Consider the following 22,541-nt stretch of genomic DNA (forward strand, 5'->3'; position numbering starts at 1 on the left):
CAGCAGCAGTGCGACAGCCTTATCTCTGTGAACCCTGACCCTGTTGTTGTTGCAGTCGGGTGCTACCTACATACCTGTATGCTGGAATAAGGGAAAGGTTACGACGCGTGGATGTAATTAATGAGGCAGAAAGTGCAGCTTCAGGGTTTTACGTAAGAGCCCTTTAATCACCCCCCTCCCCCGCAGTGAGGTGATCTCTTCCCACTGATTAATGTCACAACTGAGGAACAATATAAACCTGAAAACTCAAGTGCCTCATGGGTTAGTTTTGCATCTGTGAGGATATTAACAGCAAATCATTTCACTCTCCTCCACATACCACATGAGCTTTTTAAACTGCTTTTTACCTCCACGGTTTTACTTCCACTCAGCGTCGCTTGAGATTTTCACAGCAGAGCACTTTCATCTGTGGAAACCTCGGGGGTTAGAAAGCTTCAGGAATCATTTCCCTCAGGAGTCAAGAGCAGCGTCTTCACCTGATGTGGTTTAAAGCCTCTTTAATCAGTATTTGATAATGATTCCCTGTGATGTGAAAGCAGCCTCGTGTCGTGATGAACGAGCCACATGAGCTTTTCAGCCTCATTTAGCTCATTGTTTTGATTTTATGGCACATTTGCTGTGTGATTCAGGGTCATCACGCAGATAAACTTCATTTCCAGCAGCGGCAACAAGCAACTTTAAAAGGGAAAAAAAATACCTGGATGCTGCTTCTCCTGCACCAAGCCCCCACCACTTCATAAAAACTCAACAGCTACATCGATGTAGTTTTATGTAAACTTTATAATCCAAATATTCATTCATTTAATCATTTAAGTTGCTAAAACTTCCACCACGTGAACTTTGCAGACGTGCTGCAGGTGTTAAGTTCTTGTGACTCAACATGATGATGAAACCATAGACTGTTTATAAAGATGGACAACATTGCCGCCCCTCAAAAGTCCCCCCTGGTGGCTGGTTGCAGTATAGGTTATAAAGCCTGCCTCCTCCAAGTTAGTGGATGGGACATTTAATTTGATGCTGTAAAAATAGGTTGGAATGTCCTGATTGACCGCTGAGATTGATTCCAGATGCAGAAGATGGAGGTGTAAGATCTTTTGGCTTCGTTTCTGGACGGAGGGAGGAAGTGGAGACGTATTGCCCGTCTTTATAAACAGTCGATGAGTGAAACCAGAATTCTGTTCTGCTCTGTTCAGTATTCTCTGATGTTTAAATGATGAACACCTGTCAACTGTCATCTGTGGAAGTTTAAACCCATGATCATATGTCAGAGATGAGAAACTGGCTTCTTTTTCGGATTCTCCTGACTTTTATCGTCGAATTTTATTAAAACAGATAAATTAAAACAAAAACTCAAAAGTTTACTCTCTAGCTTGTTCTGCTATCGGACATGAAACAAAACCCTCTATTAATCAGATGGAATCTATCAGTATGGGATCTAAATACAGAACTTGGATCATCTCATTAAAATGTAAATATCGGATGTTGGAGCTTCCTTGAAGGCGCCGAAGAGTTCCTGTCACAAGCAGCATCACCACTTCACAGAACTACAAGTCCCTCTGACGGGGGTTTTTGGGTTGTGTCAAAATCTGTCCAATATTTTTTAGCCCTTGTTTAAGCTCAGAAAACAATTCCACCGAACATCAAGTATGATTTCTCGGTGTCACATTGTTGCCTGTTTGTTTGTCTGTTAGCAAGATTCCACAAAAAGGATTTCTTGAAACTCGGTGGAAGGATGTGGTGTCGGCCAAAATAGAACCCATTAACTGTGCGAGCAGTTTCAATTAAGGGAGCAGACCCAGGAATTGTTTTTCACTTTCATTAATGTGATCGGTGGAGGTATGTGTTCTCGGAGCGACCATTTAATTCAGATTGTTTCCAAAAGTCTACATTGAGTTGACAATTAATAATGAATCAATCAGTACAACTCCAGCCTGCTAATTGGATTTTATACCTCACAGACATGAATATAAACCAATCAATAACATGCATACTGATGAGCTGTGACACTAAGTCAGTAATGAAAACACTTAAACACTTAAATATAATACAAAACTTTACTTAAGTATTTACATTTTACATTTTACGAAACATCTGCTCCTCAAGATTTCATTCATCACACTACATCGAAGTGACAGAACGTTATTGATTTAATGTGACTACAGAAAAAGATATGGCACATAATGCATATTTATACTTTTTAAATATTTAAATAATGATTTATTTAGTCTAACTATTATATTATATTACATTATAACACTAATATGCTGCTTAACATGTTATGGAAAGTTCAAGTTTGAGGCATTTGAGTATTTCTTGTTCTTATTAGAGGAAAATACTGTGAAATACTTTGATTTTTACTCCATGACTTTTATTTAACAGCATCAGTAACTTGTTACTCACAATATATATATATCAGTATTTATCAGCTATAATAAATCCTGTCTGTTCTTGCTGGTTGAGGTAAGCAGCTGTCCCCCTGATGTCCCTCCTCCACCTTTCACCTGACAGTAGTGCCACTCCTCTGACCCCAGCAGAGGTCAGGATCAGTGGGATTGTCAGGATTAGAGGTCACAGCTCAAACAAACACCCCCTGAGGTCCTGAGCAACGTCCCACACTGTTCACCTCAGATCATGTAGTAATAACTACTTTGTTTTCAGGTTTTTTCTTGTTCATTTGAGTTCTGGGGCCTAATGATCCTAATCTGACCAAAGTAGAGTAGTTGTAGTGTTTGAAGGTTAAAACGAGATATACGAGAGTAAATTTACTGAAGAGTACATCATCCTCCGTTTGTATTGTTAATGAGCAGTTTTCTTACTTTATTAATCATATAGAGATTTAAAGGATATGTTTCAGAAGCAGAGAAGCTTAGATTTCCAAACACTTGGATTATTACTGTTGGACATAAAACATTCTAAAAATATTGTAAACAGTTGTGACAGGTTCTTATCTACATCTATCTCTACTCCTCTATATCTCTAACACTCTATCCCTCTGTATCTCAATCTTTATATATATATTTCTTAATATATCCTTATCCCTCTCTCATATCTTCATATATCTCTGATGATATGATGATATGAATCAAGACAGGGTTGTCAGTTCTTCTGGAGTGGGCTATAGGTGTCCATTTATAGATAAAGTCTGCAGGAATATTTTCTTTAAGAGCATATATTCCAACTGAAACCCACGGAGGGACATTTTCCCTTTCAAAAAGAAAAGAAACAAGTCGCATTTGTGCAGCCAAATAATGCTTTTCAAGATTAGGCAGTCGAAGACCCCCCAGTTTATAGTCCCATGTAAGTTTTTCTATTGAGACCCTTGGAGTCTTACCATTCCATATGAATTGTCTGATATGTTTATTAAGGTTTTTTTAAAAACTGGGTGGCACTGGAATCGGTAAGGACTGAAAGAGGTACTGCAGCCTTGGTAATATATTCATTTTAATGCAATTTATTCGGCCAATCAAAGTAATAGGTAGATGTATCCATTTCTGTAAATCCTCTATTATTCGACTAACCAGCGGTAAATAATTGAGTTTGTGCACATTTTTAAGGTTGTTATCCACCATAATTCCAAGGTATCTTATCCCACTTGGAGACCATTTAAACTTTTTGTTGATGTTCAACATAATCAAAGTTTGAGAGTGGGAGAATTTCACTTTTGTCGTAATTTACTTTATATCCAGAAACAGCTCCAGATGTATGCAAAACAGTTTTTAATTTAGCAAGGGAATCAAAAGGATTCATATATCTCTTGATGTCTCTATAACTCTATATATCTATTTCTCTATATCTTTATCTATCTATTTGTGTATTTATGTCTCTAGCTCATTAATGTGAAGTGGGAAATGGCTTCGTTCATTCATTGTCTATTAATCTCATTATGGAACCCCCCCCCCCCAACATACTCAACCATAAATATAAGATTAAGCTTAACATATAGAATCCACAACGGTGCGATTAAGCTCTGATTCATCCATAGATGATGTTGCTGCAGTGCATGATGGTCCAATCGGCTCAGTAGCTATAATTACTCGTTAGTGACCCTTCTGTGCCTCTTGTAAGTGGCGCTTGTCAAAAAGGCGTTTGGCGAGCAATCCCAAAGTTTTCCTTCCATCACTCCAGACGTGTTGTTTCAGAAAACCGCAGTGGTAAATTACTCTGATTACCAGATGCTGATGAACCACTTTCCCGTTTCATGGCCTCACGTCCCACGGAACCAAGGCCTGCATCCGCATTGAGATGAGCGGCTCGCGTACATTCTCACCACAGTCAAATAAGAGAAGATTTCACAATGTATGACTGACTGAGAGTGTCTACAGAAATCCTGTAAGAGCAGCTTTTTAGTGTTCCAGTAAGATCTATTTTAGAACAATACACAACAGGACATGACACATCTCGCTGCTGCATGCACGGAGGATGTAAACAGGTGGTGAATTAGCAGTTGTTTCAGAGACGGCATTGTGGCACAAACATGTCGGGAAGAACAATCTCAGATATTTTCAGCCCCCGGGAGCTCAGTTGTGAACTCAGTGTGAAATACGTAATCGCAGTGTTGTTTTTTTCCAGTCGTCCGTCTGAGTGTGAGAACAGCGAGGGATCAAGTTCTGAGAAAATGGATGAATCAATCAGGGATTTTCCTTCCTCATCTTTTCCCTCCCAGCTTCCTGAAATAACAAGGAATCGTCCTCACTGTCAAACATGAACCGTCAAACCAGATCGGACCAGAAACAGCCAGTGATTAACTGCAGTGTTTAGATTCAGCCTTTTAGGTACTTTCCTCATTTCAAAGGAAGCTAACGGCCAAATGAATTTACATAAAAGTGACATTTGTGTGTATGTTCCCTCAGTTGCCCTCTGTCTCTCTCTCTCTCTCTCCAGGTGATTATGCAAGATACAACTTGTGACTGCAAAATGTGAAGGCAAGAATTGACAGAAAGCTTCTGTTTCACAACTTGCTTTGACTTTGTTTTCACGTCAGTTGAAAACTTCAAAGACCCAAAATGTCATTATTCATTTGACCCTTAAATGCCAAATACAAAAAGTAAAACCCTTTGTGCTCATTGTTAAGAGTTTAATGTGTGTTATTAGACAGATGTGTCAGTATGTCACCAAGATGTGTGTTTGTGTTCTTGTAGTTGTTACTAAATTAGGTAAGAAGCATTGCAACACAACAGGGCTTTTTAAAGGCCCTGTCATGTGACTGTGTGTTGTAAAATACTGTTTACATTATTTATCAAGCAATGGTATTATTAGTAAGTATTCACTTACTGTGTTGTTGCTTTATACTTAACGTATCAGAGATTAATTAATAAAAATGTATTTATCTCAAAACATTTAATAAATTGATGCAATAAATCTTAATCATGTTTTTTTAAAACTTATTTCATGTTTTTATAATAATGATAAAACTTTTCTGTAATCACAGTAACTATGGACATTGAAACACGAAGAGCCTGCATCCTTTTATTCTGTATTGAATATTTCCAGAAATCCTACGTCAACTGTGAGTGTAACTAACGGAAACCAATTCTGGGACTTTGGCGGCAAATACTGACGATTGAGTTTTGATGATCAGATCAATAATAAATAACTGTAAGATTCTTTGTGAGTAAATTAAACTACTCAACCGATTTCCATGAAATTGTGTTGAGTGCTGTTGCAAAATGCAGAAAAAAATTAAAATTATTTTTTCATTTCCAGGTGCAGGGAGAAAATCCAGGAATTGTTTTTTTGCACTGTTTCTCCATTAGTTAGCAGGATTATGCATCATGGATATAAATCATTCAGCATGTCTAGGGGGCTGATATTTTATATTTATGTGCAAATCGGTGCAGAGCTGAAGAAAAAACTAAATAAAAATCTATAATAAGTGAATTTAAATGTGGGTTCATGAGGGGAGTGTTGGTGAGGGGAGTTCTGGTGACTTCCACCAAGGAGGTCATGTTCTCCTCCCCATGTTTTCGATTATGCAAAAAAAATGACAGGACAGATTACCATGAGACTTGTTGGGAGGATGTGGTACGGGAAAGGGAGGATCCCACAGTGTTTTTCAACAATTTTTCTGGACTTCTCAGAGAATAACACATTGATCTGGACAATAAATAACAAGTGAGCCTGTGTAATTTGGTGAAAACACACATAAAAAATTGTGCATGTAGTGAATTAAAATGTGATTTCATGAGGGGACCATCGGGGCATGAGCTCTACCCATGTATTCCATGCTTTAATTAATTAATCCTCTTATTCATCTGAGTCTTTTTGCCTGCTTGGAACAACCCCCCCTCTGATTCAAAGCTCTGTGGTCAAGCGTCGCTGCTTTTGAAATGTGCCCCATGAATAAACTGACTGGACTTCACACTACAAATTACTGGTTGGAGTAACTGCATTACTTTCCACCACCTGACAGTGGGATCAGTTTGTTGTGTAATCCAATAAGCTCCAGTCCGTATTTCCCCTGAAGCCCATCTGGCTCACTGGCAGGGTTTGTTTACTGGCTGGGGAAGAAGAAGTGGATCCTAACAGGAGCTGGGAGACTGTACAATCTACCTCAGTCTGTCTGTGGAAGAAGAAAAAGGGAAGAAATACGCAGAAAACTTTATCGCTCCACTTTCCTCTCGCTCCGCTGCAGCGCTTTAGTGCCAGGCAGCAGTTTGGAGCGTGGACGCAACTTGGATCGCATGTGCATGTTTTTTTTTTTAGTTTTTTAAACTCCTGCATTGAAACAGTAAAGAAACTAAATAGTTTTTTTTGTGTGGAGAGGAGACCACCGGAGTGCTGCTGAGCCACGACCACGTCTGTCAGCGTTCCAGAGTCTCACTGAAATCTCTGCACAGACTCGGGGAGTTTGACGCGTCGGAGCCGCTCGACGGATAAAAACCAAAACCAGCAGATTTCACAAGCGAACAGAAAACAGGAGATGTTTGCAGCTCGCTGGAAAACTTGAGAGGATCTTTTTCTTTTTTTAACCAAACATACGCTAACGCCACGCACGCTTCAACCCACAGCGGCTCCTCCAACCCCCCAGAATTAAGTTAGCGCTCGGCTTTAACATTCATTTCCCCCACGGATGCAGCCTTCTCAAGATTTTTAACGAACGTGCATTGTACTTGAGTGGGTTTGCGTGGTATTTCCCCGAGGTAGAAATTTAATTTAACACGGCGCAAACTTCTCTCTCGTGGCCTGGACGGGAGTGGTTGAGCCAGGCTAGGCGGCTAACAGCAGCAGCAGCAGCTTGCTAGCTCCGCGGCTAGCACTGACGTTAGCCTCCGCTCGGCTTTGTTTATTTGTCGCTCTTCTTGTCCCCCACACACGGACACACACAACCGGGACAACCTGACATCGAAATACACAAACACAGAAGGAGTGTGTGTTTGTGTGTGTGTGTGCTGCGTGTCCACGGTGCCCTCCCCCTCCCTCCCATGAGGTGGCTAGCTTTAGCAGCGGTGACCGGGGCGCTAGCTTGGGTCTGACCCGAACACGTTGGACTCGATCCTCCGCCCATCTTCCGGGATGTCTTTTATTTATTTTTGTTTACCTGTTGGCCCACGCCACCAAACAAAACCAGTCTCCTGAAGGTGTTTCTCCTCCATTTTGAACTGTCCTCCTCGCTAAAGGGCCACCGGGCGTGTTGACCCGGGACAGGAGCTGAATGGTGTCTCGTACCGAGCCAGTGATGTGTCCCCGGACTTTGTGTTTTGTTTTGACCGCTGTCTGCTTCATGGTGAGCTGTCACCGAGCGACTGGAGAGAGTAAGTAACACTAATGATCCCGCTTCTCTGCCAACACGGAGCATTTCAACTGCGCTGATCACAAGAAATGAGGCAGTTCACAAAACTACAGACACATTGGATTTAAAATGAAAACATGATCTCTGTCCGGTAGTATTTCTGTGTATCACAGGAGAGATGATCGACACTGACATCTACAAGTATTCACACATTTCCCTGAGATGATGCTGGGGTTGATCCAATGTTTTGATTTTTAATTGTTATATTTTGATAGAGACACATAGACATGTATGACTTGTGATTATAACTACACACTACATTTTTTTTTTTTTTTTTTTTTTTAAATAGATCAATAAATTCAATATGCTGAGAAATGCTATAAAATGTTTGAGCAGTGCAAACACTAAGTGCTGCCATGGTGTCATACAGATTGTCCTTCTTGTTTTGTTGCTGATGGTAAATTGAGGCACGTAGGCAGCAAGTTGTAGACAGTCATTGCATTGGAGGGACAAAGGTTAACACTTATCTGGCTTTTTGAGTCTGCAGCAACTGTAAACAAAATGTTTTGTCCCACATTAGTAAGCAGTCTTAGGATTTAGAATAATAATAACACATTAATTGGACCGTGCTGTAGATTGTAGATTTTTGAAAGCCTCGACTTGTAGCTGTGGTCTGTGCAGGAATGGAACAATAAGCCGCCTTTAAAGCTCCTGACAATCCCCTTTATATTCACCAGCCAACAGACCCGGGTGATAACAATGAATGAACACATTTGCAGTCAGCCGGAGACATTTTCACGTTTCTCAAACACTCACAGTGACTGCACGCACTCACAGCTTCACACCACAGGAATCTTTTAGTTTTGAGCAAATATTGGTTGTAGTCGCGAGGAAATGTAAAGCAAACCTGTGGGACCACTTGCATATCTGAACTGTTGTACAGTAAGTGTAGGCGTTTTTCAGGATGACAGTAAATGGGGCCTTGCTGGTAAACAAGATTCCTTTAATTTCTCTTTTATCAGGAAAGTCCAACTGTGATGTAGAAGTGTTACGTGTCTCGAAACTGGTCTTTACAAACAAACCTTTCGTTACAGAGTTTACAGCATTCTACATCCAAATGTTGATTAAATTAGATTTAAAGAAGTTTAAAAAAAATCAGATTCAAGACCATAATAATGCTCTAAATTAGGGCTTTTACTTAGCAATATTTATTTTATTCAGTCTGTAAAAGTTTTCAGTTATAATAGAAAACTAAGACAGATCATCTTCTCTATATCCTGCAACACCATCCAAAACACAAAACCATGAGATTGATTTTGAATTAATATGCAGCTGATTGTCACATTTTAAAAAGTGGAACTATGTCATTTGGGATTTTGGTTAAAGAAATGACATATAATGTATTACCAAAATAGTTGGTGGTTCATTTTCTTAATCTTTATTGCAGCACTACCCTTTTATTGCCATTTTAAGAGTAAGTTTGTTGTTTCTTAAAATAATCTTGACATGAGCCCATATACACAACAAACAGTGTGTTACTTATTTCAGAGATGGATTGACAGGAGCTCCTCCTCCTATATGTTCAGTACAAGCAGTTTGTATTTAGTGTTTGTATCCACCACATTTACGCACAGTGCGTTGCCCCAGGTACGTTTAAACGTCACACTTGGTTTTTAAGAGGTGCTCTGAAGGAAAAAGAAAAGCACAGGCTCTCTCACCTCTTATCAGATTTTAGTGAGAGTTGAAGGGAGCGATGTCATTAAACCAGTCAGAACGAGAACTTTTAAGACATAAATCAAAAGCAAGTTGAGCAATTGCGCTGCGGCAGCCCCCACCCCCTCACTCCTCTCAGACGTGAGTTTGAACCACAGAAGGGACGAGTGGAACCTGGGCCTCACACTGGCTGATTTCATAAGCTCGACTGACCAGTGTCGAAGTCAGGAAATCTCCTGTGCTACTCGTTGGTCGCTGTCCAGCTCAGCTCAGTGGAAAAATATTCTCTTAATATTAGAGGGCTTCTGTTTAGTGGCTGTGTTAATTACTATGTTAATTTATGCACTGTTGAGTGGCGGTTGTGTTAGAGCTAAAATTTTCCAAGTAACAACATTTTGTTCCTGTCTTTTTTTGTGTTGTTCTTTTTTACATCTAGTGTATTAAGACCCAGGTTGCACCTCATGTTTTGATTAAGTAACATTACACACATCCGTTTTTCACGACTTGTGGTTGTTGAACACTACTTACTGCTGTCGTGAAGGAATCTCAGAAATCCAAACTATTTCAGGACTCCTTTAACCATCGAGCTAAAAAAATATTTAGTCGTCTTAGAAGGAAAAAGGGCACTAACTCATCGATTGCACGTCATGAGCTGTAGCCTATCGACGTCATGTGACTGTTGTTTCATATTATTCATTACTGTTTATCTCGTTGAGCAGCAAATCCATTTTAATGTCAATGTTTTTGTCATTTGGATGGTACTTTGCGTTCTTCCTCTTGGCACCAATTCTGGCAGGAAATTTGCATGAAGGTAACACAAACAAACACGGAGGACAGTGAAACAGAATAAGTTAATTCTGGCAGCAGGTAGGACTCAGGCCAGCCAAAGACAAATCAATGAGCTTGTACCTTAAAGAGGAGCTTCTTGTCTCACATGGATGTGGTTTGGGTGTGAAAAGTATGAAATGGACCAGAAAACAGTTCTGTGCAAATTATGCCACAAACTGACTCAGACTAGGACACCACTGACCTCTTTCCACCTACACAAGGATGTCAAAGAGAGAGTTAATGGATGAGAGCTGCTAAAATATAGTGGAGTTCTGTAAACAATCCCCAAACTCATTATACATAACATGTGGCAAAAAATCTAAAAGATGAAAGGGGATAACTGCGTAACTCAAGCTTTATCTTCAAATGAATTCATCTGTAATGATGCCAGAATGTGTATGCCCGTTGCATTGTCAAAAAGGATTTTTATATTTTTCTTGTCTTGCACTATAGTGAGCAACAAAACATTGTAATATACAGGTACCAAGATAGAAATAAAATTGAACTGTCAAACTAGAATAGCACTCAGTAGAGCGTATACCTCCACCAGTGCCCAACAGTGCCCTTAAATTCAAGCCCTCATAGATGTCAGTTTCCTCCATGTGCCTGATCTTTTTCCATCAAGATCCATTTTTAATCCCTGGGGAAAAAAAGGTGAAAATGTTGAAAAACAGCAATGCTAAATTAGTAGAAACACAAATATCCTGGATCTGCACCATAAGTTAATGGGTTCTTTCCAGACCCATTCTGTATCCTTCCAACAAATTTCATGGAAATCCATTTAGACGGGTGTAAACATAACCACCACGGCAGATTATTTAACATTATTTCTTATCGTGTAACAGTCAGAATAATGTTTCAGATGGATAAAAAAAAGTCTTCACTAATTCTAGAAATAACTTCAAACCAGAAGAAAAGTTTTTTAACCACCCTTTTCTTGTTTTTCAAACTTCACCAGTATTAATTTGTTTACACAAAAGCTAAGTTACCGACTTGAATGTATTGTTGATGCATCAGAAGCACAAACTGTGGTTAACGTCCAGCTTGGTTCACCTCAGGTTGTGAACCTCAGGTGGTTTGGTTGTGAGACTGTGGCGTATTGTTGTGCCATGATAATGCGTCACTTAATCAGCAGTGTCAAACAGCAGGAAGCCAGTGGCTGTCTGTTGTCGTGCAGCCCTACGGCCGGAGCAGGTCTTGTATGTGGGTAACGATTCAATCACCTGGCGCCCTTGGTTTACACCTCCTGATAAAAAGCCAACTGTAAGTTGATGAAACTGTCGCCTCTTAACCACCCTTCTAAAAACACCTCAGACAAAAACACTACACACACACTTCAGTGCTGTCTCAAGTACCAAAGTCATGAGTGGATCTGGCACGGACACAATAGAATGATTTTTGCACTTGTCACCCTCAACAATGACTGGACGATTACTAGACAATGACAAGAATCTAATCCTGGTCGACGGGTTCAGGTTTGAAAACAATATACAGCTTGAAAATGAAGCAATCAGGCACACCTGCACTCGTTCGCTCGGGTGTCGGACAAGGAAGCCTTGTTGTGTCAGATCTTTACCCTTGACACCGTGCTCCTGTTAACAGGAAATGTGCTTGTTATTGTGCACTCACATGTTAGAGGTAATGATTACCCCATTGTCAACGTTGTCCTTAATGCCCACATGATCTTAAAGGTTTATAAAAGACCAGATATTTATTCTGATCCAGCCTGTGAGTTTTAAACGCCACGTTAATGTCTCACGGGATTTACAAAGTAAATAATTAAATTTAAAAACAAACAAATAAAAAGAAACAATAGGCTTCAAAAAAATTTTTTTTTAATGCAATTGATTGTTTCGCTAACCAGCAGAACGGATAATTTGTAAGCACATGCAGCTGGTGGGCAACTGACTCACCAAATTATCTTTGGTTTAAAGCCATTATCAACAAGATAGCCATCACATAATCCCAAGAGGGAGCTTTGTGGTTTTTTAGGCTCCCTCTTTTACTCAATGCCACTCTATTTACAGGCTGGGCCCTGATTTACTTTGGTTTAACTTTATTATTCCCTGTTAGGCTTGCCGTGGCACCCGTACCAACCATCTTCATCTGATAAGCCACTGTACCCATGCCCCTGCTTGTCCTGCGCAGAGATGAGAAACATCTCAATTAACTTTTATTTACAGCCAAAAACCAAGTTGAACATAGCCTTGAGATAAAACAGTTTGTTTGACTATGGTGTGTCCTTATTCCTCCAGTTCAGAACAGAGCTTTATTAAAAGTTGCTTTCAGTGTTTGCAGTAAAGGGAAAGTTCACAGAAAAATGAAGATTCACTCATTAACCACTCACCACTATGCCGATGGAGGGTGTTTGAGTCCACAAAACACTTCTGGAGCAGAAAATGCCTCCATACTGTTCCTGTAGTGTCATCCAAGCCCTGATATTTCAAATTCGACTTTAAATGTTGTCATCAACACGGTTCTTTTAGCCTAAATGTCCGCTGTTATCCTCCTAGTTTGGAGTGTGCGAAGGTGAACGTGGCTCCGGGATTTGGCTGCAACGCTCTTTACCACTGAAACTCCAAAAGTCTTTTATGGACTCAAGCACTTCACCCACCCCTCCATCGGCCTTGTGATGAGTAGAGTGAATTTTCATTTCTGGGTGAACTATCCCTTTAAAGCGGTGTCACGATCATGTTTTACAGTCCTTCTTTAAGTGGATGACATCATATGTTGTCAGTTTGGACACAGTGAATTTATCTCGGTGACCTCGGCATTTTGTGAATGTGTGGTTAGTTTTAGTCTTGGTTGGAAAACAGCGGAACTGCACAAACCTTGAAAAGGGAAGTGTTGCAATCACTGAGTGTGTGTGTGTGTGTGTGTGTTCCTGCGTGCTCATTGAGGCCTCAGTTCTCTGCGAGGCCCCGCTATAATGTACACCATTAGTCTAACAACCTGTAGCCCCCTTCCCCCCCGACATTCACCTCCTTCACAAGATCAGAAGCGTCATTGCCTTTTGATGCTCGCAGCTGCAGTGAGAGCATAGTGAATTTGTACATTATACCCATGAGCACACAGTGGACAGATGGTGAAGCTTAGCGCGTCTCCAGCGGACTCCCTGTAGTATAGATATGCACAGTACTCAACACCTCGCGGTTACAGTTGAGTACATGTTGATTTAAATTTAGGACCATCATGTGACCCAGGCATGATTTTCATGAGCCATTCCCAACAGTAAACTTTAAACATAAGCTTTAAAATCTATTGACCTTAACCCATATTAATCTAGACTTGGCCAGTCAAAGCCAAAGAGCCAAAATTAGCTTTTAAATGTCACTCTAAAATATTTCTTTGTCTCATGCAAATCTCTTTCCACAAATCAACTTAACTCATCTTGTGAGTAGAATAGATTAAATGTTTGTTGTTGGATCAATTATCCATGAAAACAACACAAGACAACAGCTCTAACCTTTACATTTTGATTAGAAGCTCCACCCTGTCTGCTCTTCTTCCATGTTATTATTATTAACAGGCTTTTCTTTGCTCACAGTGTTGTTGAAATGGGAAACCATTGCACTGCTCCGTTTTAATTAACCTTAAAAGTGAATCTGTCTCCGAGGTGCAGGCAGTGATGGAGATGGATAGAATCTAATGGCATCAGTCAATAGTGATCTGTCCCTCTAATGCCTCTAATTGACAATTCAGTGCACCATTGCGGTGTTTGGCTGTCTTGCTCGAAGTAGGTGATGTATTGAGAGCTGGAGCCAGCCTAGTTTCCGTAGTAACCTTTGTGATGTCTCCCAGTTTTTCCAACAATACAGGGAGCATTTAAATTCTGCGACGCACCTGGTTTGTTTTGCCTCAGTCGTGTAATGTCGTCATTGATTTAGTGCCCTACTCTGAAATAACCAAAAAACCGTGTGTCCATTTGTGCATGTGGCTTTTTTTTTTTTTTTTGTGTGTGTTCGACTTCAGCCAGAGTTTCGTTCCTAAACTAAGTATTCACACATGGTGAAGTCAGCCCGGCCAGTTCTTTCCCTGCTCTAAAATTCCTCACTTACACACCAGGGCTGCCATGTTCCAGTTTCCAATGTGAGCCACTATCGCCACGGCTGGAGTGTATTAGATTCTCTATTGGGAATGTGGTGCTAAAAATACTGGCCTGGCTGAAAGTGTACACTGATAGGAGCCTGGACTCACTGCCCTGTGATGATTCTCCTTCTCCACAGGGTCACCCAGTACTCTGCTAGTTGACTTTACTGCCAACACAAAATCACCATCACCTCGTATTTTTACACTGCCAGCAACTTTGTTCACGATATGGTTCTGTTTGTGTGTGACTCCGAGGCTCCTGTAAATGTGTTCCTTCATGGACCTTGCTGCAGACTCCTCTGTCAGTTTGATAGGAAAAGTTTAATTTGGAGGTGGATGTGTTGAAAGAACAGATTTGTGATATTCATGCATACAACTCAGGAAAAGGAGCTGCTGATCCAAGCCAGGCTGCTTTTAATAGGCAGCAGTTTAAACCCGGGCTCATACATTTAGCTTGTTTCTTAACCAAGCCACAAAGTCGTTGGCCAAACTCTAGATAACTGCTGTAAATTGAGCTTCCTGGTTAAGGTCATGGAGTAAAAAGCTTGTTTTTGGACACCGTGTGTATGTGTGTGTGTGTGCGCCAGTTGTCTTGTACTGTTATGCAACAGAAAGTGTAAAATGAGCCGCTGCCATAAAGAGGTGCACGCCTAGCTGTTATACCTCTTCTCCACATGGCTGACCAGTTGGCCTGATGCGCCCGTCTCAACGGTGGGTCGCTCGGTAAACAAATACAGTCCTCTCACCAGGCAGCACACCTCCAGCTGCACCCATGACTTGTGCACTGTAAAGCTGTGGCTGGAACGTCCCACAATGCACCTGCAAAGGAAAACATCTTTATGACCATCATTATTGGTGTTATGTCACAAGCATATGCTCTAGAAGTTGGCTGATTTCCAGTGGAGAGAGCTGAGGAAATCCTCATTACTGTCGGTGTTGCATGTGCAGAACCCCCCCTGGGTGTGATAGGGTTTGATATATTTTACAGAAGGTTTTTATCTTCAGCTGCAGTTCTCTTGAAGTTCATCTAGAGTGGAAAAGATATGTTGATTGATACATTCGTAAAGCAAACTGCTTAATTATCTAATAACCATGAAAAGAAAATGCATTTTCTTGCTTCTCCAATAGGAATGCACAATAAAACAATATATCACCAAATTTCATGTATTGTGCAAGTAGAATGAGGAGGAATAACACATAATTAATCCACCTCAGATTTTGCTGTTAATCAAGTGTTTCTTATTTTCTGCCTGAGAAGAAGAGTTTCAAACCACAACCTTAACTCAGGAGCAGCAGTCTTTAAACTTAAAACAAATAACTTTGTGATCATTTATAATAATAATTATTATTTATATTGACTCATGAAAATTATATCTTATATCTTAATATAATTCATTGTAAACTGAATAAGGTTTGTGGAGTTAATTTAACTAAACAAGTAATTTGAACAAATCACCTGGGGCGCTGGCAACTAGTGTGAGGCTTTGTCACTACTATTTAATTTTCATTAGACTTAAAGATTAATTAAAAAACAATTGACAGGTAAATTATCTTAAGTTGCAACACTAACAATTATCTCTTACACTTTCATTGTGATACAGTATAATGTGAGGTGATTGACAGTGAAAATGGGACCTTCCTGCACAGCAGCATAGTCAAGGAATTTCTCATCAAACCAGATCATGTGTCTGGGTGAGAACTGACGAAGCCCCAAACTTACTACTGGGGCAATAAACTCCCATTAGTGCTTGAATTCCCCTCACAGACAAATATTTTTAATGCATTAGCTAATGTTTTTTATGGTCTTGAGTTACAGAAGCAACTCCACAAATCAACCCAGCGTAACCAAGGATGAGCACAGCTCTGATGACAGCGCTCCATATTTGACAGTGGCTCGCTGCCAGATATGTGGTTGCTAAACAAAATGTCAGTGAAGATGGTCTGGTCTTCATCAAAGCCAGAGATATAACCACATACTTTAGTCAAATATTCCCTCTAATTACCAAAAGATATATTATTTCTAATCCTTTTGTCCGTCTTACTTCTTCAACCCTGTTTTTCCAATTTGCAGAGTCCACGTCTAGCCTAATGTATCTGCCATGTGCAGCAATCTTCTGTCAGTGACACCAGATAAATTGTCTTCAGGAATCTTCCTGTTCTTCACATCCAAGAGTCATAAAAATACCTATAATCATACAGTTTATTTACCCATAAGACATTACTGTAGATCTCAGTCGTTCCACATGTTATTGTTTGAGCCTTTGAGATCATTTTTGTGAATGATACATGAATGGGTCTAGTGTTTAAAGAACCTGTGTCTTCCTTTTTTGTCTTTTCAGTTTGTGTAAGCAAGGACATCCGCAACAATGTGACCAACATGCAGACGCTGGAGAACTGCACTGTGATCGAAGGCCACCTAAAGATCTTGCTCATGTTCAGGACCAAGCCAGAGGATTTCCACGGCCTCAGTTTTCCAAAGCTGAGAGTGGTCACAGACTATCTGTTGCTCTTCAGGGTTTACGGCCTGGAGAGTTTCAGAGATCTCTTCCCCAACCTGACAGTCATCAGAGGCAACAACTTATTCTTCAACTACGCCCTAGTGGTGTTCGAAATGCTCCAGCTGCGAGAGATTGGCCTCCATAGCTTGATGAACATCACCCGAGGAGCCGTGAGAATCGAGAAGAACCCAGACCTCTGCTACCTCTCCACTCTGGACTGGTCCAAGATCCTGGACTCCGTGGAGGACAACTACATCATAGCCAACAAGAACGACAGAGAGTGCGGAGACGTGTGCCCAGGGGCGGCCCTCGGGAAGACCACCTGCCAGACGACAACGATCAATGGACACTTCAGTGAACGCTGCTGGACACAGAAACACTGTCAGAAAAGTAAGAAGACTTTTGTTTTTATTCTCTATCACCTGTGTGAAATATTTGGCCTTGGTTATTGTCGACGGTGGAACTGGTGTTCCTAGCTCATAGGACTATTGGCTTCCATCTGGTAAATCTATATTTTCAAGGATTTTGCTGCTGCATTTTATAGAATCGAGTGACTGAACTATTCCCTCTCACAGCCAATCGTGTCTGAGCATCCTGGATCATTGCTAAAAACCACAGAGTGCTAAAACGATCAATTGCATTTGACTGCTGGGATCTGTCGCACACAGCTAATGCGGGAATTTCCAGCATTACTGTGAGCGTTGCCTGCCTGCTGAGAACAGTTACAACTTTATGGGTGTTTTTTCTTTTTGTCATGGTCCTGCGGCCCACCAATGTGGTGGAATTTCTCCCGTTGATGCCGATGGTCAGTGTGTCTATGACAGACAGGTCTGATGTTTTTGTTTGTGAGAGAGATAGAGAGAATTAATGAAGTATTTCACTACATCAGGACGAGGTAATTAATAGGAAACGCCGCAATTAACTGGCTTTTCTTAGACTTTCAACTGCAGCTTCTAGTCTTCAGCAGATGGGTTTTATTCAGTAATTCTCATGTTACTCATAGTTTAGTTTTTAATTATAATCAAGTTGAGTCTAAACAGATGCAAAAAAGTCAATAACATAATTCTACTATAATGTTTTTAATGAAAAACATTTAATATTCATAATGCTAATCCAAGCCCTGTTATTACATTATTGTCAAATGAATTCTTTGCTGGAGACTAGAAGCAGCTTCTTGTGCAGCTCTTTCCCAGCTGCTTTCCACCAACACGTCATTATTTCCATTCCCCTTACTTTTACTACACGTCTAACCAGTCTAACATTTACAGAATTCAACTTTCCATTTGGATCAAATAAAAGCTGATGGGGGTCAGTGTTTCAAACCAAAATAGTTCTTTGTTCGCAGCAGAGTGAAAGATGAATTTGCAGCTTTGAAGTTGTGTTGTAGTATTGAAATGTCACGGCTGTGTCATGTGTTCAGGTTTAGTTAAGTAGGCCAAGTTCTGTGTCAACGCAGCTTGAACTGTACTAATGTGACACAACACCTCACCAGTTAGTCTATGACTAATTACTCTCAATAGGCCGTACTGCTGTCATTGCTCCTCTTGTGTGCAAAAAATGGTGGACATCATGACACATTTCTAATTCTCTGCTCTAAGCAATAAACTCCAGTGACATGGGCTGTTCCCTATATGCTCTGGCTTTTACTTGAAAGCCACAAGCCCACCCATTTCACACTGCCAAAAAGGTTCAAGTTCGAGTGCTGAGAAGAATTTTGCGCATGGGTGATGTGTGAACACCTTGGCTCGCACCGTTACGCAACACTGCGGCACATTACTCTAACAGTTCCTTTGAAGCAGTTCCTCTGCACATGTCTGACTTTTCAAGCTCTCATTGCTGTTTGTTTGGTGTGGCGACTACATGCACTTTCTCCAGAGCTGAGCACGCCCCATTATTATGCTCTTCAGTCCTCTTGCCACTGAAGAGTGTTTTTATAGTTTTTCCACTAATGTCTGGGCTTGAGATGATTTCTCTTAGTCATCACAAATCCTTGAAGACATTTGCAGAATAGGCTCAGAAGACCTACTGTCAAATTGTGGCGATGTGGTGAATTTCAAGGCGGAAGTGTTATATAAAAAGTCTCACACCATATGATTTCCTAATTGTGTGCCATATTCTGTTGATGAATCAACACCAGATGCTGACTGGCGAGCACTGGTCTTCAGCCATGGGCCTGCATTCGGGACGGGCAGGGCTTGTGGTATTGTGGTCTGGGACCTGCGGTTTTTTGCCTACTTTCGCTGAAGCATGAAAAGACCCGTCAAGCCCCAGCTCGAACCACAGGACGGAGCGCAAGGCGTTCGGTGTCCCTTTCAGATGTTGGGATTTTTTACTTAGTTCTTATTATAGACCTACAGTAGCTCTTAAAGCAAGCTACTTGCAACTTTTTCTCTGTTAATCTGCTGCTCACTGTAATAATTTTCTTCACAGGGCTCCAGAGTAACTTTTTCCAGTAGTTACACATGTGCTCCCGACTGAAACTTATGAGCATCAGCACAAAAGTTTAGGCGTTAAATCAACATGCATCGCAAACACATTCATAACTTTTCCATCTGATTTATGCTTTGGTGATAGTTAGACAATTTACAGAATTAGCAAAAGACAAATAATGGATTTACAACAATAACATAAGAAATGTTGACAGTCCATTTCTGTCATTACAGTACAACAAAACAAGTAAACAAGGAAGTCCCTCTTCCTCCCCCTCCCCCTTAGAGCACATCCCCCTGAGAGCCACCGAGTCTCTGCACATCTGAAGGACAGCCCCTGGTGCTCATAGCTCTTTTGACCTGAAAGAAACAAATCTGCGCTGCCTCTTTGTCATCAAACCCCCAGGCTCCTTCCTATGAGACTTACTCCTTCAAGAAAAATGACATGTTGTCTCATGTACATTTTAATGTTATTATTGTACTGTATTATTGAGTCACCCTTGGTACCAAATATGTGATGTTATTGTGCTAAAGATTCTGTTTGTATTGGTTGGTATTAGTAATTTTATTTAATGATCTGAATAGGTTTTTTGATCTACATAACCTTTGGGTCATTTGTTTTAGTCCTAGAGGAAGAAAAAATACATGAAAACATGCATTTGTGAACTGTGCATGGCAACTTTCTGACTTCTTTGTGACTTCCTCAATACAAAATAGTTTTTAAGCACCATACTTTTGATCATCTGGAGATACCCTCCCAAGTAATATTACCATCAAGTTTGGTGAAAATGGTTCCATGTGATACACACACAGACAAAAACTAACTATATGCTTGCCCTCTGGAGTACTGTGTCACACAATAAGGTGCATATATAAACATAGATTCTATATTTGACATCAGAAATATAATTTGATATCAAAGTCAATAGAACAGTAGACATAATTAAAATAGAGAACTTGAAACTCGGCGATACAATAATACTTTAGAATGTATGTACTGCAGAGAATAGGCAGTGGTTACGTGCCGCAAGTGACAGAGGTGACTGTGGGTCGCACGCACTTTCTGTAGCCCGTCCACCAGGAGAAAACAAAGCTGCAGAACCACGAGGCTTGGCTTAGCTCCCATGTTTGGAGTCACAACCCATTTCCCTTTCCCTGCTTCTCTAACAGGGGTAATTTGAGCTTCTCCCAGAGCAGCCACTACTAATTTCCCCCTCCTTTTTATACCAAATTGGGTGAGTCCATTCAGTAAAGTGGCAAAGCAAGGTTGCAGGAGATGCTCATTATCAAAGCTGATTAGATTTTACTACAGGCACACACAAACACACACCATGTCAGCAGCTGTAATGGCAGCAAATACAAGGCATCGTGCTGTGAAGCATATTTGTCATTTTTGTAAATTAATCTAGGAATTTTTGTTCAAATTCAGTCCAAAATAGGTTTCATATATATATTTACTATGTATTACTGTGTGCCTCAGAGGTACTTTATGTTTTTTTGTCTTGTATGTCTCTATACTCTTCATAATCTCAATATTTGGCAAAAATGTAAAATTTCATCATAAATTAGCTGAGGTGCTCTTTATTTCAGTCGAAGCAACTGAATAATTTATATTAATCACAGAAGTTAAGATAAAGTTATAGCATCAGTCCATGTCCACGTCTGCATGGACGTCTTTGTAGGCGTCTGTTTGCTGGCAATCAAGGATTCCTTATTCTTTAAAAATGGAAAAAGGTTTACCGGTAACAATCAGTAGTTGTCAGATTGCTAATTCTGTGACCTTTTTTTCAAAAAAAAGTATTTTATAAACACAGGCTTTTCAAATCTGCTGGCAAACAAAGCAGTCCTTTATTTCCTTTTTTAAATTGAGTTGAAATTATGATGTGCCCCAAAGGGAAATATTACTGTTTAGTCGTTTAATGAAATACTTCTTGCCAGCACTCATTTAAAGATAATGGGCATTTGATTATGTTTTGGTAATGGCTGTTCTGTGGCATAGCTTGTTGGGCTGTTAGGATGTCAGCTTAGCCTGAGCTGTGAAAACAGACTGGCAGCTGAACATATTGGCTGTGACTCAATAAGAAAGCAGGGGCTTCCATTTGAGATTTTCTTTTTGACTGCTAAAGAGCACAGACAAAATGTCCACCGGTTTATACATTTTTATTCTTAAATTGTTTTATATTGTTAAGTATATATATATTGTATGTATTTACTATAATTATTTGTTGGGGCAATTTCTAGAGAGGTTGACAGCAACAAAATCAAAAGAAATGAAAATGAGGGGAGGGAGGAATTGGGAATTCCATGGAACTGTGGTACTTGGCCAGACCCAAACTGGAGAAATCATGGTTCATGGTCATGGTCAGCCAGACCATAAAACACAAACCCTCTCAAGGGTCTCCCTAATATTGCACATGTAAGGCCACCTTCTTGCCGAGGGAAATTCCCAGTGCAAGCATGAAGTCATTATTCAGTTCTTATATTTCACACAAGTTGGATTCCTGCGAAACCAAATCCAATGGTGTTATATTTATTATTTTTACTTCGTGCAATCTTGTGTGTGGACTATTAGGTCTTTGTTATTCGAGTGTTACACTGGTGGGAATCTGTGACAAAAATGTGAAATAATAATTAATGAGTAGATTACATACCTTCACCAAGGCCCAACAGGTCCAGTTCAATAAATCTGATTCTTTCCATGTTCCATCCTTCCACCAAGTTTGATGGAAACCTGTTCAGTAGTTTTGTGTAATTCTGCTGACAAACCAACCAATCAGCAAATAGACAGGGGTGAAAACATAACCTTCTTGATAGTGGTAATAATAAAAACGGGCCATATCGTCCCTACAGCTGTTCAATCATTCTTTAATGGCTGGTATTATTAATGCTGCAATATTAACTAGATAGTTTGTTTTTGTTCTCTTTGTGGAGCTGTTTCTTTTGCAGGCCGTTCACAACGCTCAGGGCGCTACACAGTAAATGAGCTTGAATTTCCCAGGAGGCTAGTATTTTACACACATTATTAAAAGTGATCTTAATTATCTCCTTCTGCCGGAGATGATGATGATGAGACACCCAAGAGGGACCGTCCTGTGCACTGCAGCATCTTTCACTAGTCTGTAGATCTGTTACATACTTAATCAGCTGCCCCAAGGTGGAGAAGGGATCTTAGCATGCACCTCCACCTCTGGCTGGTTTGGGACTCCTCACACTTGTTGAATGTGTGCATCTGTAGCCTGTGGGTTGATGCAGGTT

At 40.4% G+C, this 22,541-nt stretch overlaps 1 protein-coding gene across 1 annotated transcript in view; it reads left to right on the plus strand.

The window, feature by feature from the left end:
• Nucleotides 1-6,396: 6,396 nt before the first annotated feature.
• insra (insulin receptor a) overlaps nt 6,397-22,541 on the plus strand; it is a 46,084-nt gene continuing 29,939 nt past the window's right edge. The window contains exons 1-2 of the mRNA XM_020108928.2: nt 6,397-7,751; nt 16,699-17,247. Coding sequence (XP_019964487.1) covers nt 7,652-7,751; nt 16,699-17,247 — 649 coding nt within the window. The 5' untranslated portion in view covers nt 6,397-7,651. The remainder of the gene's footprint in view (nt 7,752-16,698; nt 17,248-22,541) is intronic.

This window comes from Paralichthys olivaceus, chromosome 16, assembly GCF_024713975.1.
Source record: "Paralichthys olivaceus isolate ysfri-2021 chromosome 16, ASM2471397v2, whole genome shotgun sequence".
Classification (NCBI taxonomy): Eukaryota; Metazoa; Chordata; class Actinopteri; order Pleuronectiformes; family Paralichthyidae; genus Paralichthys; species Paralichthys olivaceus.